This window comes from Gopherus flavomarginatus, chromosome 4 (genome assembly GCF_025201925.1).
Source record: "Gopherus flavomarginatus isolate rGopFla2 chromosome 4, rGopFla2.mat.asm, whole genome shotgun sequence".
Taxonomy (NCBI): domain Eukaryota; kingdom Metazoa; phylum Chordata; order Testudines; family Testudinidae; genus Gopherus; species Gopherus flavomarginatus.
The window spans coordinates 182,318,977-182,335,548 of NC_066620.1; the positions used below are offsets into that span (position 1 = coordinate 182,318,977).

At 42.2% G+C, this 16,572-nt stretch overlaps 1 protein-coding gene across 2 annotated transcripts in view; it reads left to right on the forward strand.

Annotated features, from left to right (window-relative positions):
- The window catches only part of TRAPPC12 (trafficking protein particle complex subunit 12), a 92,045-nt gene that overhangs the window by 25,186 nt on the left and 50,287 nt on the right, over positions 1-16,572 (forward strand). For both annotated transcript variants that reach the window (XM_050950744.1, XM_050950743.1), the window contains exons 4-5: positions 10,925-11,038; positions 12,949-13,087. In XM_050950744.1, the coding sequence (XP_050806701.1) occupies positions 10,925-11,038; positions 12,949-13,087 (253 nt within the window). The remainder of the gene's footprint in view (positions 1-10,924; positions 11,039-12,948; positions 13,088-16,572) is intronic.

Consider the following 16,572-nt stretch of genomic DNA (forward strand, 5'->3'; position numbering starts at 1 on the left):
CCAATTTTATAACAACCCCTATCCCAGGACCGAGTTATTGAAATCCTCAAAAATGGTTTGAAGACCTCAAGCTGCAGGGAAACCACCAGCAAGCGACCCGTGCCCCACGCTGCAGGGGAAGGCGAAAAACCTCCAGGGCACCTGCCAATCCGCCCTGGAGGAAAATTCCTTCCCGACCCCAAATATGGCGATCAGCTAAACCCTGAGCATGTGGGCAAGAGTCACCAGCCAGCACCCAAGAAGGAATTCTCCGCAGCAACTCAGTACCCATCGCATCCAACATCTCCCCGCAGACCATTGAGCAGACCTGTCTGGTGGTAATTCAAGATCAATTGCCCAAATTAATGATCCTATCATAACATCCCCTCCATATACTTATCAAGCTTTGTCTTAAAGCCAGGAAAGTCTTTTGCCCCTACTACTTCCCTCGGAAGGCTATTCCAGAACTTCACTCCCCTAATGGTCAGAAACCTTCGTCTAATTTCAAGTCTAAACTTCCTAATATCCAGTTTATACCCATTCGTCCTCGTGCCTACATTAGTACTAAACTTAAATAATTCCTCTCCCTCCCTAACGTTAACCCCCTTGATATATTTATATAGAGCGAGCATATCCCCCCTCAGCCTTCTTTTGGCCAGGCTAAACAAGCCAAGCTCTTTGAGTCTCCTTTCATAAGGCAGTTTTTCCATTCCTCGGATCATCCTCGTAGCCCGTCTCTGAACCTGTTCCAGTTTGAATTCATCCTTCTTGAACATGGGACACCAGAACTGCACACAGTATTCCAGATGGGGTCTCACCAACGCCTTATATAACGGTACTAACACCTCCTTGTCCTTGCAGGAAATACCCCGCCTGATGCATCCCAAAATCGCATTTGCTTTTTTAACAGCTGTATCACGTTGGCGACTCATAGTCATCCTGCTATCAACCAGTACCCCAAGGTCCTTCTCCTCCTCCGTCGCTTCCAACTGATGCGCCCCCAACGTATATCCAAAATTCTTATTATTAATTCCTAAATGCATGACCTTGCACTTTTCACTGTTGTATTTCATCCTATTTCTATTACTCCAGTTTACAAGGTGGTTCAGATCTTCCTGAATAGTATCCCTGTCCTTCTCCGTGTTAGCAATACCCCCCAGCTTCGTGTCATCCGCAAACTTTAGTAGCACATTCCCGCTTTTTGTGCCAAGGTCAGTAATAAAAAGGTTAAATAAGATCGGTCCCAAAACCGATCCTTGAGGGACTCCACTGGTGACCTCCTTCCAGCCCGACAGTTCACCTTTCAATACGACCCTCTGGAGTCTCCCCTTTAACCAGTTCCTTATCCACCTTACAACTTTCATATTCACTCCCATCTTTTCCAATTTAACTAACAGCTCCCCGTGCGGAACCGTGTCGAACGCCTTACTGAAATCTAGGTAAATTATATCTTCCGCATTTCCTTTATCTAAGTAATCCGTCACCTTCTCAAAGAAGGAGATCAGATTGGTTTGGCACGATCTACCTTTAGTAAATCCGTGTTGCAATTCGTCACAATTACCATTGACCTCTATGTCCTTAACTACTTTCTCCCTTAAAATTTTTTCCAAGACCTTACCTACTACAGACGTCAAGCTAACAGGCCTATAATTACCCGGATCGCTCTTATTCCCTTTCTTAAAAATAGGAACTACATTAGCAATCCTCCAGTCATACGGCACAACCCCCGAGTTTATCGATTGCTTAAAAATTCTCACTAACGGGCTCGCAATTTCACGCGCCAGTTCCTTTAATATCCTCGGATGGAGATTGTCCGGGCCCTCCGACTTCGTCCCATCAAGCTGTTCAAGTACGGCCTCTACCTCAGTTGCCGTAATATCCACTTCCATATCCACATTCCCGTTTATCATCCCTCCATCATCGCAAGGTTCCTCACTAGTCTTATTAAAAACTGAGGCAAAGTACTTGTTTAGATGTTGGGCCATGCCTAGGTTATCCTTAACCTCCATTCCATCCTCAGTGTATAGCGGCCCCACTTCTTCTTTCTTTGTTTTCTTCTTATTTATGTGGCTGTAGAACCTTTTACTATTGGTTTTGATTCCCTTTGCAAGTTCCAGTTCAATGTGGCTTTTAGCCTTCCTCACTCTATCCCTACATGTTCTGACCACAGCTAGGTAGCTTTCCTTACTGATCCTGCCTTCCTTCCACTCCCTGTAAGCTTTCTGCTTTTGTCTAATCCCCTCTCTGAGTTGTTTGCTCATCCAGTTTGGCCTACAACTCTTGCCCATGGTTTTTTTCCCCTTTCTCGGGATGCAGGCTTCCGACAGTCTCCGCAGCTGTGACTTAAAGTAATTCCAGGCCTCCTCCACATTTAAATCCACTAATTCCTCCATCCAATCCACTTCCCTAACTAATTTCCTTAACTCTTTAAAATTAGCCCTCGAGAAGTCAAAAACCCTAATCCCAGATCTACATTTGTTTATCCTTCCATCTAGTTTGAACTGAATCAGCTCATGATCACTCGAACCAAGGTTGTCCCCTACCACCATTTCTTCTACGAGGTCCTCACTGCTCACCAACACCAAATCTAAAATGGCATCCCCTCTGGTAGGTGCTTCAACTACTTGATGAAGAAATCCATCCGCTATCACATCCAGAAAAATCTGACCCCTATTATTCTTGCAAGAACTCATCCTCCAGTCTATATCCGGGAAGTTGAAGTCCCCCATAATCACACATTTCCCCTTTGTGTTTACTTCATTAAAGACATTAAAGAGGTCTCTATCCATATCCCAATCCGATCCCGGCGGTCTGTAGCACACCCCAAGCACTATCTCAGGGGATGCTCTAGTTGCTTTTTTACCCAGTGTGATTTTTGCCCAGACAGACTCTGTCTTGTCCATTCCATCGCTTCTTATTTCGCTACATTTAATTTCATCATTGATCTACAAGGCTACTCCACCACCTTTGCCTTTCTTCCTGTCTTTTCTAAACAGCACATAGCCTTCAATACCCGTGCTCCAGTCATGAGTACTATTCCACCAGGTTTCGGTAATCCCTATAATATCTGGCTTCACTTCCTGCACTAGTAACTCCAGTTCCTCCATCTTGTTACCTAGGCTCCTCGCATTAGTGTACAGACCTTTTAATTTTTGGCGTTTGGCGTCAGTGACATTCTTTCCCCCGTCGTGCACAAACTTTCTACCACCAGCATCACCCGTTACTCTGGTTTCTACTCCACTATTCCTCCTTGGATCAAATCTTGGGGTCGCAAGGGTATCCCCGCTCACTTTGTTTACTTCCCTCTCCAGGTTAGATTCTGGCGTGGAGATCTCCCGAACATCTCCCAACCATCTCCCCCAACTTCCTAGTTTAAAGCCCTCTTGATGAGGTCGGCGAGCCTCCATCCTAGAATTCTATTTCCCTCCTTGCTGAGATGAAGTCCATCCTGAGCGAACAGTCGTCTATCCGTAAATGCTTCCCAGTGACTGTACATCCCAAAGCCCTCCTTATAACACCACTCCCTGAGCCATCTGTTGATCGCCATAATCTTGTCACTCCTTCGTCGCCCCGCTTTAGGAACCGGCAGAATCCCACTGAAGATCACCTGAGCCTCGATGTCTTTAAGCCTCTTCCCCAGTCTGGCATAGTCCTTCTTGATACAGTCCAGCGAGTAACTAGCCGTGTCATTCGTTCCCACATGAAGGATAATCAATGGATTCTTTCCCGCTCCCGCTAAGATCGTATTCAGCCTCAAATCCACATCCTGTATCTTAGCCCCTGGCATACAGCACACTCTTCTGTTCTCCCGATCAGGTCTAGTTACAGGCCTGTCTACTCTTCTCAGTAAAGAGTCTCCAATCACGTAGACTTGCCTTTTCCTGGCGACAGTGCGATTCTGCGGTCTATCCCCCACAGCAGCTGGCCGTGAATCCTCTCGATTTGAATTCGCCCTTACAATCCTCCTAGGGCTCGTACTTGATGTTGCCTCCAGTGACTGCTCCCCTCCTTCTGCAGTACTAGCTGCTTGCCTCTTCTTCCTCGCCCTTTCTCCTTCAGCAGCCTGCTGTGTTCCATCTTCATTTCCCAACTCAGCAAACGTTCCTGAGTTCTATTTGTCCATCGCTGGCCCGTCTTTTCCTCTGCCTGGTTCTCCTAGTGACATGCTTCCACCGTCCACTTTCCTCACCCAGCAGTCCCTCCTCAGAGTCCTTAGGTCCCGCTTCTGTCTGCTCGTCTGAGCTTGTCCCCTGTGCCTCATCATGTCTGATGATTGTGAAGCTTGGTTGAGGTGGTGAAGTTAGAGGGTGGAAGAGGGTGGGATATTTCCCAGGGAATGCCTTGCTGCTAAATCAGTGGTTCTCCAACTTTTGTACTGGTGACTCTTTTAACATAGCAGGCCTCTGAGTGCAACCCCCACATATAAATTAAAAATACTGTTTTATATATTTAACACTATTATAAATGCTGGAGGCAAAGCAGGGTTTGGGGTGGAAGCTGACAGCTCACGACCTCCCATGTAATAACCTCATGAGCCCCTGAGCAGTCCTGACCCCCAGTTTGAGAACCCCTATGCTAAATGATGAACTAGCACTCGGCTGAGCCCTCCAGGGTTAACATGTTGTTGTTAATGTAGCCTCTCCCTCTACAAGACAGCAGGAATGGAGGGGAGATAGCATAGCAGACAGAGACAGACACACACCTTGCATGTGGGAGAGGGAAATGCACACTGACCCTTTAAGTAAGCTGACCCAGTCTTAAATGCATTGTCATTTTAAGTGGATGAGGAAGTTGAGACAGCAGCTGCTGCCCCAGGCTCTCTGTCTCTCTCCGTCTGTGTCACCACTCTGCTCTATATGGAGAAGAAGGGGTGAGCAGGGGGGAGGGGGACACCCTGACATTAGCCCCCTCTTCCCCCCTCCCCCCCCTTGCACAGCAAGCAGGAGTCACGGGGAGCAGCTCCAAGGCAGAGGGCAGGAGCAGCACATGGCAGGGGGGAGAGGGATAGCTGCAATTGCTAGCCTACTGGGCGACTGCAGCATAGGGAAATTAGGGAAATGGGGAGCTGATGGGGGGGCTGCTGGTCCACCCTGCGTTCCAAGCCCCCACCAGCTAGCTGCAACGGGCTACTCTTTCTGCAAGCAATGGACAAAGCAGGCGGCTGCCAAACGACATTAGAAGGAACCATTACACAACTTTAAACGAGCATGTTCCCTAATTGATCAACGAAACAACGTTAACTGAGACGACTTTAAGTGAGGAGTTACTGTACTACTTTAAACATGAAATTGTAAAAGGAAGATCTGCCTATTTCAGCTATTTATTTTTTTATCACAACTGCATCTAAAACGATAGTACCATAGAATAACAACTGTATTTTTTGCTCAAACGTGAGAATTCAAGAATAGTTCAGAAGGAAGACAGGCAGTCCTTAAGAAAGAAGTATGAAATATAAGTTTACCAACGTGAAGATCTTTCATGTTTAGACATGTTCCTTTCATGTTCTTCAGTGCAACTTCCTCCTGAGAAGGAACACTATTCATGATAAAAGCAGCAAAGAATCCTGTGGCACCTTATAGACTAACAGACATTTTGGAGCATGAGCTTTCGTGGGTGAATACCCACTTCTTCAGATGCATGTGGTGGAAACTTCCAGGGGCAGGTATCCACATGCATCTGAAGAAGTGGGTATTTACCCACGAAAGCTCATGCTCCAAAACGTCTGTTAGTCTATAAGGTGCCACAGGATTCTTTGCTGCTTTTACAGATCCAGACTAACGCAGCTACCCCTCTGATACTATTCATGATGTTGTTTCATTCGGGCAACCAGGCCTTGCATTTCTTTGTTGCACTGTTTGCATTTTGCCCACATGCCTGGCTGTCCCACAGGTAGAGGAACTTCATTAAAATATTCCCAAACTAGGTCTCTTTTACAGCCTGCTGCCATTATAGGTTTTCTCTTCTAGAGAGAATGGTATGGTAGATCTCAAATCAATGAAGGCTACACTCAGGAAGACCTCAAGACTTCTGGCTATGCTACTCAAACAGTTCCACTTTTGTTTCTACTGCCTGTCCCTCCCTTCTCACATTTATCTCCAGACTTCTCCTTGTCCAAATCTATTCCACGCCCAACAATCTTCCGTTCATTGAACTTTTTGAAACGTTGCACTTTTAGAGAGATGTAAGGGATTGACTCTGTGTACACAAATTAGTAGAGGGCCAATAGGGTTGAGGTCTGTTATTTCTCACCTCTATTTATATATATATATTTATTTATTTATTTAAAAACATTTTTGCTGTTAACAAGCATATTATCTCTGGAGACACAAGTCCACAGTTTGAGAACTGCAACACTAAGCATCTCTGATGGTATCTTCTAGACTGAGCACTGAGTCTCATTGGGTACATAGAAAGATTAACCTAAATAATCTTTTCAGAAGCCCCTGGGACCCCATAAAATTGGGTCTCTAATCCATGAACTATTGGATCTCATTTACAAAACTTTTCTTAAACATTACATGAATATATTGTCTCATACTTTAGAATTTATAATCCCTATTCCATGATGGGATATCTTTGAGCTATAATATATCCTAATTAAAACTATCTTTAGTTAGGTTTTTTCCTCAAAAAGCATTTTATCAAAAAAATCCTATTTAAATTTTAAAAATCTGGTGGTTTTTTTAATTTATTTTTTTTTTTAATTATTGATTTTTATCCACCCTGCTGAGAGGTACCACCCGGTGGCAATGTGAACATCTTGGCCACTCCCTGGGGGTTGCCCTGAATTAAAGAGTTGAAGAAAGGCAGCTGCAGTGGAAGGTTTCTCTTAAACAGGTTCAGGGGAAATACCCCACCCCAGAATAATCCTACTCAGATCTGTCACTCATGCTAGTATGAAGGGAAGGTAGACATGATTGCAATAAGACACAGTTCCAGATGTCAAAGGTTTTGCCTCAGAGCTGGAACAGGCAACCAGTCCATTTCAGATGTTTCTTCTAGACTGCAGGGTAGGTCACTTCTAGGTGTTCCCTCCAATTCCTCTGATTTAGAGACTCCTCGGGAAAATCAAACAAGACAGAGTCAGGATTGTTTTGATTTACCCCGTGTAGATGAGACAAAAATGGTTCTTAGATCTCCTGCAACTATTACAAGACTATCTGTGTCTCCCTGAAATTCCAGGCCCAGCAGATAGATTGGATTTGCCATCTGGACCCATACTCTCTCCATTTGAAAGTATTGGCCTTAGGACTTCTACAGATCTAGACTATCCAGTGTTATGATCGCAAATGAGAAGGGTTCTTTTTGTGGGCAACCAACAATAGCGTAAACTCAATTTCAGCTCTTATTCACTCCATGCTGAATTACTTACTTCATTTGAAATCCTTGGGACTCTCCATATCATTGGAAAAAGTATATTGTTAGCCATCTCCGCTTACTATAGCTTAGTAAAGCAAACGACTGAATTCAGCCATGACATAGTAAAACAATTCTTGAAGAGGTTAATAAATGTCTACCCGACAGAGAACCCGGATGTACATGGTACCTCAATCTACTATTGTCAGCTCATGAAACCTTTCTTCAGACATATGGGAGAATGAAACTGGGGACACTTTCTGTTAACACAGCTTTTACTGTAGCTACTACATCTGCCAGTGAACAAGGTGTAGGCGCTCATGGCTAACACACACCCACACACCAGCTGCAGTCTATCACAAACATAAAGTGATCCTTTGTCCACACCTGATCTTTCTCTCCAAGATTGTAACATAATTCCATCTAAACCAGTCCATAAAATTGCCAGTATTTTTCTGTAGTTCTAATGCTCACGTGGGAGGTTAAGTTACACACTTTAGATGCTAAGAGAGCATTGAGTCTCTAAAGAATATAGGAAATCACCTAGAGTGTCGCAGTTCCAAATGAGAAAAGAAAAGTAAAAGATGTTAACTTCAAGAAATTTCATCCCAATGCCATAGTAAGTTGGTTAGATTCTGTACTGATGTGTGTTTTAGTCACATCACTGTTCTTCTTCCAGAAGAGCTTGGAGTATTCTTGGCTAGAGTGAAAGCTCTGTCTATGGTTTGCCTTAGACATGCCCATATTAGAAATCTGTAGAGTTACCACGTGGAAATCAGTTCATACTTTCACAAAACATTATTCTCTAGATCTAGCATCTGCAACAGATGCACAATTTGGTAAAGCAGTATTACATTCTCTAATTCAGTGGTCCCCAACCTTTTCGTCTGGCGGGCGCCAGAGGAAGGACCATGGCGGCGGTGGAGCATCCGCCAAAATGCCACTGAATTTCTGCGGCATTTCGGCAGTGACGCCTCTCGATGACGTCTCTTGTCAGCGGCAAGTGGCGTCATTGAGAGGCGTCGCCGCTGAATTTCTGCAGCGTTTTGGCGACGACGCCTCTTGATGACACCACTTGCCGCCGACAAGTGACATCATCAAGAAGCGTCACTGCCGAAACGCCGCAGAAATTCGGAGGCATTTTGGCAGATGCTCCACCGCCAGCCAGGACACCCCTGCTCTATTTAACTAGATATCCTTGTCCCCTTGTCCAGGGAGGAGTCCTGCTTACTAAACTCCGACAAGTGGGAATGTGTAGAGGTCACTTCAAGAAGAAATGAAGGTTACTTTGGGATTAGTTCTGCACACACTCACTCCCTGCCCACCTTCCCTGCTCGCAATCCTAATTTCAGTTTTGGATTTAAAGAGGTGGTGGAAGGCACTTAAGTGGTCACTGCACTATGCCCTCTCTTATAATTCTGTCCTCTGAACATTCACAACAGCGAGGAGAGGGGCAGGAGACAAGGAGGCTTCAATAGGCACAACTATTAGAAGTTTTCTCCAGTTCAACATGCACCATCAGTGCGCCCCAAGAAGATGAATGTGCAGAGGTCATCTCGGAGAATACTGTTTACAGGTGAATCTTCATTTTTAAAACTTTGAAAGGTGTTCAATCCAATTGGAACTGCATTTTCTGCACCTTAACCTTCATCACTGTCAGTATGGCAACTTCCTATTCTGTTAATTGTTATTTTTGTTACTGTTGTAACACCAGGCCTGCTTCTGCATGTCTGCCCTGGCCTCCATGCTTAGATGCAAAGCCAGCACGTACACCGAGCTGTTTCCTGTTATTGTCTTTGCCAGTAAAGGCTGAGGGTTGACCGTTCCAGTAAAGGCTGAGGATGAAGTTTGACCGCTCTGTTGCAACTTTACAGATATTTTGCAAACAGCTTGCAACAGAATATCCCCCGCCTCTTCGGGAAACTCGGCGAAACCCTATCTATAGTTTATTTAACCTTATTTGGTAGACGAGAGGCCCCATATACCTATCAGCGATTTCGACACTAGATCTTGGGGGGCGTCACTTTGGGTATATCTGTCCTACCCAGAGTTTGGCAGGCAGAGAGGAGAGCGCACCTGAATCACTTGCACCTTGAGTGCACCCGTAACCGAGCCTGATCACCTCGAAGCCTCTCTCAGCTCTCGTGTTTCAGTGGAGCTTACGCGTCTGCCGGCCATAATGTTTTTGCATTGGTTTGTATTAGTAAGTATGCTTTGTAATTAATTGTTTTTGGAAGTTAACAAGATTTTCTTTTTGGGTTAACTGTATATTGTGTCTTTCTTTGTATGAGTATATTGTGTGTTTCCTTGTATAAATAGAGTTGTTAGTCAATATTGTTTCTGTATCACTAATAAACCATTAAGGTAAAGCCATATGTCTCAGTGCCTGCACGCTCCCAACACTGTGCCACAACTGTTCCCCCTCTAAACATCCAAAAACGAACCTTTATCGTTCGGTCACCCCTGCAACCTGGTAGATAACAGGTGTGCATCTGACTACTTGGGTCCTCACATACTATCGGGTGACTAACAGTTACATGTAAGAGACTTCATTTTTGAAAAAAAAATAGTGATTTACTCTTTTGTTATGAGACGTAGTGTAATATGTAATGATCTTTAGTGGGGCTATTAGATGCTACAATAATACAGATAATAATAATAATAATATACAGTAATCTTCATTAAAGTTTTTCTGGAAAACAGACAATTTTTGAGATTTGAAGAATACCAATAATTGCTCCATAGTCCAGGTTAAAGTCTCTGGAAATTTATTTTCTGTTTAATAGGCTTCGGTAGAGTACTCAGCAAGGTAGAAATTGTAATTTGCTAGCAAGTGCATAGTTATAAAGCATGATGTGTCAGTGCAACATACTGAACTGAATTGAGGTTGATTTTTTCCTTTTGATTTTATCAATGAAAATAAATATTTAAGTATCCTATAGTGTTAACTCTTGAGAAAGATTGAATGGAAATTCAAATGTTTAAATAAAAAACAACTCTGCAATCTGTAATCTTATGTGTAATTTTACATTTATTCTCTTAAAAAACAAAACTATTTTCTCCTCCTTCATTGTTAATAATTGTTACTGGACATCCTGTGTTCAGTTGGTGATGTTTGGAACGTTCACTTAACCACTTTATTGAATGAACTTCACCAAAGATATGATCCTGCACTATTGAAATCAATAGGAACAGCATCAGATCCTAAATGTGTTATATTATTAGAGTACTTTGGGTAAAATGGATATGATATGACTTGTTTTTATTCTACATTCTTTGAGATTGCAAAAAGTGTTGAGTATTGTGGATGGTTTAGAAAAATATGATAGATGGCTTTAACTGGAAAACCCTTGTGAAGTTTTTATAAATAGTGTATACTTTTTTTTTAGTGATCTAGTCGTCTTAAACTATATCTCATGCTCAACTTCACTTTTTGCCTAATTACCTGTGTAGCTTCCACTTTTTACTGGCCAGTTTTACCAACCGTGTCATTTTCACTAATGGCTAGATATAGTTGCTTCAAGCAGAATAAGGAGCTGTGTATTTTAGTAGCTCATTTGTTGCTTACTTACATCATTCTTTTTCACAGACAAGCAAAAACTGGAGAGCAGCAGTTGACCTGTGTGGACGACTTTTGACTGCCCATGGTCAAGGCTATGGCAAAAATGGGCTACCTACTAATCATACAACAGATTCTTTGCAGGTATAGTCACCTTACAATCATGTGTGGTGGTTAAGGCCCCATTAAGAACCTTAAAGAAGTAAAACTTCATGGAAAAAATGACAAATGTTCAAATTTATAAAATGCGACTGGCTGAAAATACATACCACTCTTCTGATTCTTTTCTGCTAGTAACTAGCTGATCGTGCAAGTTCATGAAAGTCATAGCAATTTTTAAAAGTAGCAGAAAAAGGAAAATACAAATCTCAAATATAAATTTATTGAATTATAGTGATCTGAAATTTCTGGTGTAATAATTTGAAAATTGTAATGAGGTTTAGAACCAGGTTTGAAATATTGGCCTGTTGTGATAATTGGACCTAGCCTAATTGTGATCTCAAGTGTGAGAAGCGAGTAAAGATTATAAAGTGTCTCAATAACCTGTAACACCAAATGTTGGGGAAAAGGTGCAAAAAGGAGACAAACTGAATTAGTCCAAACAAAAAGGCTTACTGATGTAACTCAAGAACTGTGTTAAGATCATACCTGGTAAAGAACTAAGTATGGAACCAGACATCAATGGACCTCAACTGAAGTGTTGGAAACTAGGCCTAATTGGTGGACAAGATAAAGAGGAGGTGGGTTGTTCCACCCATCACTCCCTTTTGAAGTCCTTAAAGAAAGAGACTTTGGCAGAAAAATTGGCTACTGGAACAATCTTCACCCTTATGGCTTCCATCACCTCTGTCTCCTGGGACTTTGGGCCTTCATCATCCTGATCCTAAGAGGTGTCTGAACTAGACCAGGCCAGAGAGAGCGTAGCAAGTGGAAGGTAGCAGTGGAGGTGCAGAATTTCCCCAGGAGAAAAGCAGGAAAGAGCAACCTTTCTTCTCCACTTGCTACCTGCTTTCCCTAGGCGCCTGGCTAGACTGGATGTAAACTGCCTTGTGGGTGTCTTACCACAGTAGCAAACACATTTGAAATATAGGTACATAGTCAGTATTCATAACTTCAGATACTAACAGGAGAAGGTACAGTAATAAACATCTGTGGTTTGAGCATTGGCCTACTAAACCCAGGGTTGTGAGTTCAATCCTTGAGGGGGCCATTTAGGGATTTGGGGATTGATCCTGCTTTGAGCAGGGGATTGGACTAGATAATCTCCTGAGGTCCCTTCCAACCCTGATCATCTATGATACATGCATGCAAATAGGATAATCATTTTCAGGAAACCATAACTTTTCCGTTAACCCCTAACATGACATATTTTGTACAAGATTTGTTGTAATTACATAACAGTGGTAGCAATAATAATCTACATAATCATATTTTAATCATACAATGTCACAACCAGAACGAAAGTTGTTGCCATCTTTAATACCATCTAAGAGATGCTCAGACAAGGAAGGTGGGGTTTTTTTTTCCTTCTAAAGACTCTTCAGCTAAAGGCAGAGGGAGCAGGATGTTGTTAAAATGAAAGCCTTACTTTAATATTTTACATTTCAGATGCTTTAACTGTTTTTCCTTCTTAATTGTGTGTTCACCCAGGTACTAAGCAGACTGAGGTCTCTCTATATCAAACCCCAAACTCTGTTTAAAATTGTTAAGTGTTGAACAGTTTTAGGGCTGTTTTGGGTTCTTTGGGCCCCTTTATTCCATCTAACTTAATGATACAGATCTCTAGAAACTTCCACTCAAGGGCCCAATACATCATAACTGATCAAAATATCATTTTCCTGGGTTCTACACTTTTGTTAACTTTTTCAAAACTGCTACGTGTTTTCATAACTGCTACAAGCATGTATGTTTTACTCATGCAGATCTGAGATTAGTTTTTTGACTCTTTAATTTACTAGACCTGAAATGATTCAACACTGAGAGTAATTTTTAAGTTTGATTTAAAATAGAAGCTGATAACTGACCTGGCATTTTCATATCTGTTGCCATTTTAGCTATGGTTTGTGAGACTAGCGCTGCTGGTGAAGTTGAATCTTTTCCAAAATGCAGAATTGGAATTTGAACCATTTGGAAACCTAGACCAACCTGATCTGTACTATGAATATTACCCTCATGTATACCCAGGACGCAAAGGTAAGGCACTTGATTTATGCTATACTTTCATCTCAGCTGTGACCAATCTTCTCCTCATCGTTAAGTACACAGATTTCAAATAAGGAACCCAAGCTATCATCCATTTTTTAAATGGAGTGAACTTCTAGCTGCTGCTTAGAAGAAAATGACAAATGGTTATGCTAATACATTTCTTATATTATAGAGAAAGGATAACAAGAGCTTTTAATATTGTAGGCAGGCATAGTTCTATGTATAATCCAGTACAGTAATATAGCATCTGTTCCAGAGTCACATGGTTTTAGTTGGTATTTTACCCTTAATTTAGTTATCACATTTTATATATAGTTTTTATCTAATTCACTAAGAATTTAAAAAAATAAATAAAAATAAAAGATGGTAGTATATATGTTTCTGGTAGGGAAGTGGGCAGATATGCATTGACAAAGTCACACAGAATGAGGAAAAAAGGATTCCTAGGTTAAAGTAAATTATCTCTTTTGCCTTTCCTTCCTAAACTCATTCAGTGTGCTGTGAACAGGCTAAATTTGCAGGAGTAATACACATTTTAAGAATTTAGTAGAGGAATATGTAGTGAAGAAAGATTAAAAGGTAGCAAACAAAAGAAATATTGACTTATTCTTAATGCCAAAGGGGATAATATTATAAGCAGGTTACAAGCAGCTAAAAACAAAGTGACTTATTAACTATAGTATTGGTATTATAATTTTAAAATATAATACCTCAATCTGGATAAAAGGGAAGTTTAATACCAGTTACAATATGTAGAAAATGCTAACCTGCTTCTCATACTGTACTACTTGTACCTTTTGTTCAGAGTATTCCAGTGCTTTTCTTAAATCAAAGCTTTTTGCAACTGATTGAAAAATATTAGTTACTGTAAGAAAAAAAGTGTAAAATTAAACTGAGCTAATCTGAGAAATAGAAATTATTTTCATGAAAAAATACTAATCAAATATGATATTAACCACCTATTTAGGAAATAAAACTGAAAGGATATTTATAATAGGGATCACCCCAGGTCTTTAGACAAACCTGTGCTGCATGAAAAAATATTGCTAATATTTTAAGAGATCTCTGTCCTCGTGTTCATTCTGTCTCATTGAGGGGGTTCCATAAGTTTCAAGTATCACTGTTGTAGTTCAAAAAGTGAACTTTTGCTAACTATATATAGGTTCTTTTCAGCGTTTTAAACTTTAATAACACCACAGCATTGGTGCTAGATGGTCCCCAGATTTATCATAATTGTTCTTTATTTGAACAAAAAATTCTTGTCCAGTAATTCATAAACAATAAAGTAGTAAGAGAGAGTTTTATGTTCTGCTTGAACAATCTGGGGGAAAAAAACATAATCTATTTCTCAAAGTGTTGAGAGTAGGGTTATTTGTAATATCTCAGAGTTACAATCAATTGATCCACATTCTCGTCCACCCTGAGTATTAAATTTAAACTGGTTCTTGTTACTTAAAGTGGTTGCCATTGACCCTGCCAGCAGGTAGGGGATCTTGGGGGACAACTACTGCACTGGTGGGGTGCAAAATAAACTTTATTAAGAAAATGCAAAAACAGGGAAAATTCAATAGTGAGGGGCATGGAGTTTGTTAAGGTAGACAATTGGGGAGGGGTTTCTTTTAGTAAATAATATAGGGAGTTTCAATAGTGGGGTACAATACAGTGGGGTACAATACAGTTGGTAACCAATTAACACTGAAGTATAAATGTAACAGGTAGCTAACAATTTCTATGTAAAGGGTGTGTCACAGCAGCATATAACCAACTAACAGTTATGGGTAAAATGTGTTAAATAACCAACAACTCTAGGTAAAAATGTGTCACAGTGGTGTAAATGTAAAATGTGAGATGTGTCAGAGAGAAAAAGGGTAACCAATGGGGTTTTATGCTAGACTTCAGTAATACAGTTGAGGTTTGGCAGCAGTAGGAGCGGGGTGAACACGTAGGGGAAGGGATTAAAAGAGAGAGAGAGAGAGAGAAAGGCAGTGGTAGAGGAATGAGGTTGGGGGATGGGGGAAGAGGAGCACGTGGTGGAGCAGAGACCAAAGGCAGAGGCGCTGCGAAGGGAGATTTAAACTCAGGGAGACACAGAGAGCAGACAGGCTGCAAGTTTAAACAGCAGAGAGACTGCAACGAGTGACTGGGGAGCTCGGGGGGAGACACGGGCAAGCTTGGGGGGTGGTTAGGGCAGCGGGAAGACAGACTTAACCACAATTATACAGAACACAGCAAAATCTTATTTATGATCTAACTTAACCAAGGCTACACAAATTAGCAAGTAACAGAACACAATGCAACAATTCTTTTTTAAACCTAACTTACAGAGCACAATACAAACAATTCTTTAAACCTAACTTAACCACAGCTATGCAAAATGAAATTACAACTTATCTAGACTAAGAACCTGATTCTAATAGGTGCACCTTACGCTATGCCAATTCTTTGATTGGGAGGGGGAGCAGTTCCAGAGGGCAGAGTGGTGTGTGCCCAGGGTACAGCCCCCGGGGGAGGGGGGTGGCTGCAGCAGTGGGGCGGCTGCAAGCCAGTGGCCCAGGATACAGTCCAGGAAGACACAGCTTAGCAGCGGCACAGGCTTATTTTTAGCAGCAAAGACACTGCGGAGCAAGAAACAGATTACAGATACAGACCAAGTAGTTAGCTTGGGTCTGTCTGCTGGGAAAACAAGGCCAGCAGCTAGGACAGGGGGAGTCTGCAAGAGGGAGTTCTTACCAATCCCCAGGACAGCAGCAAGCACAGAGGCAGGAACAGCAGTAGCATCGGAGGATGGAGAGAGGACTCGATTCGCTTACAATAATCAGGAGATCTCCAGGCACAGTTTCGTTGTTCGTAGGAGGGGAGTTTAAAAATGGGGGTACGCTCAAAAACAAACGAGAGCGGGAAGAGGGCCCCCCAAAGACCCCTAGCTGATCAGACCAGGTGGCAAAGCAAGGACCTTCTCCGAGGTCTGATCAGAAAATGTCTGGCTTTAAAGGCAAACTCAGGCAGTTTCCCACCAGTACTTTTGATTGGCTCCTCTTGATATAGGGGAGGAGAGAAGGCAGGGAAAGGCTGCAGGTAAGCATAGGCATGCCTGGGCATGTTCTGAGCTACAGGTATGACTCATATGCTTAATTAGTTGGCCACTTCAGGTCTTGCATTTCTGGGCAGCGCCCCCCACACCGAGCCCGGGTCTGAACAAAGAAGCCAAACAAAGAAGCAAGAAGCCCCCTCCCTAGGCAGAGCAATGGCTCCAGTTAGTCTGTACAAGCCATTCCTATGAATAGGGCTGTGACTTTAGTTAGCACAATGGCTGGGAGGGGCGTCCACACAGGACAAACAGAAAGGAGAGGGGAAAAAGGAATGCAGCAGGGGGACAGCTGTAACAGACAGCCATGTGGCAGCAGGATTTTAATTTTAAGTAGAGCCTAGCTCCTTAGTCCAGCACTACATGGGAAACCTCCTGTTCTTCTCTC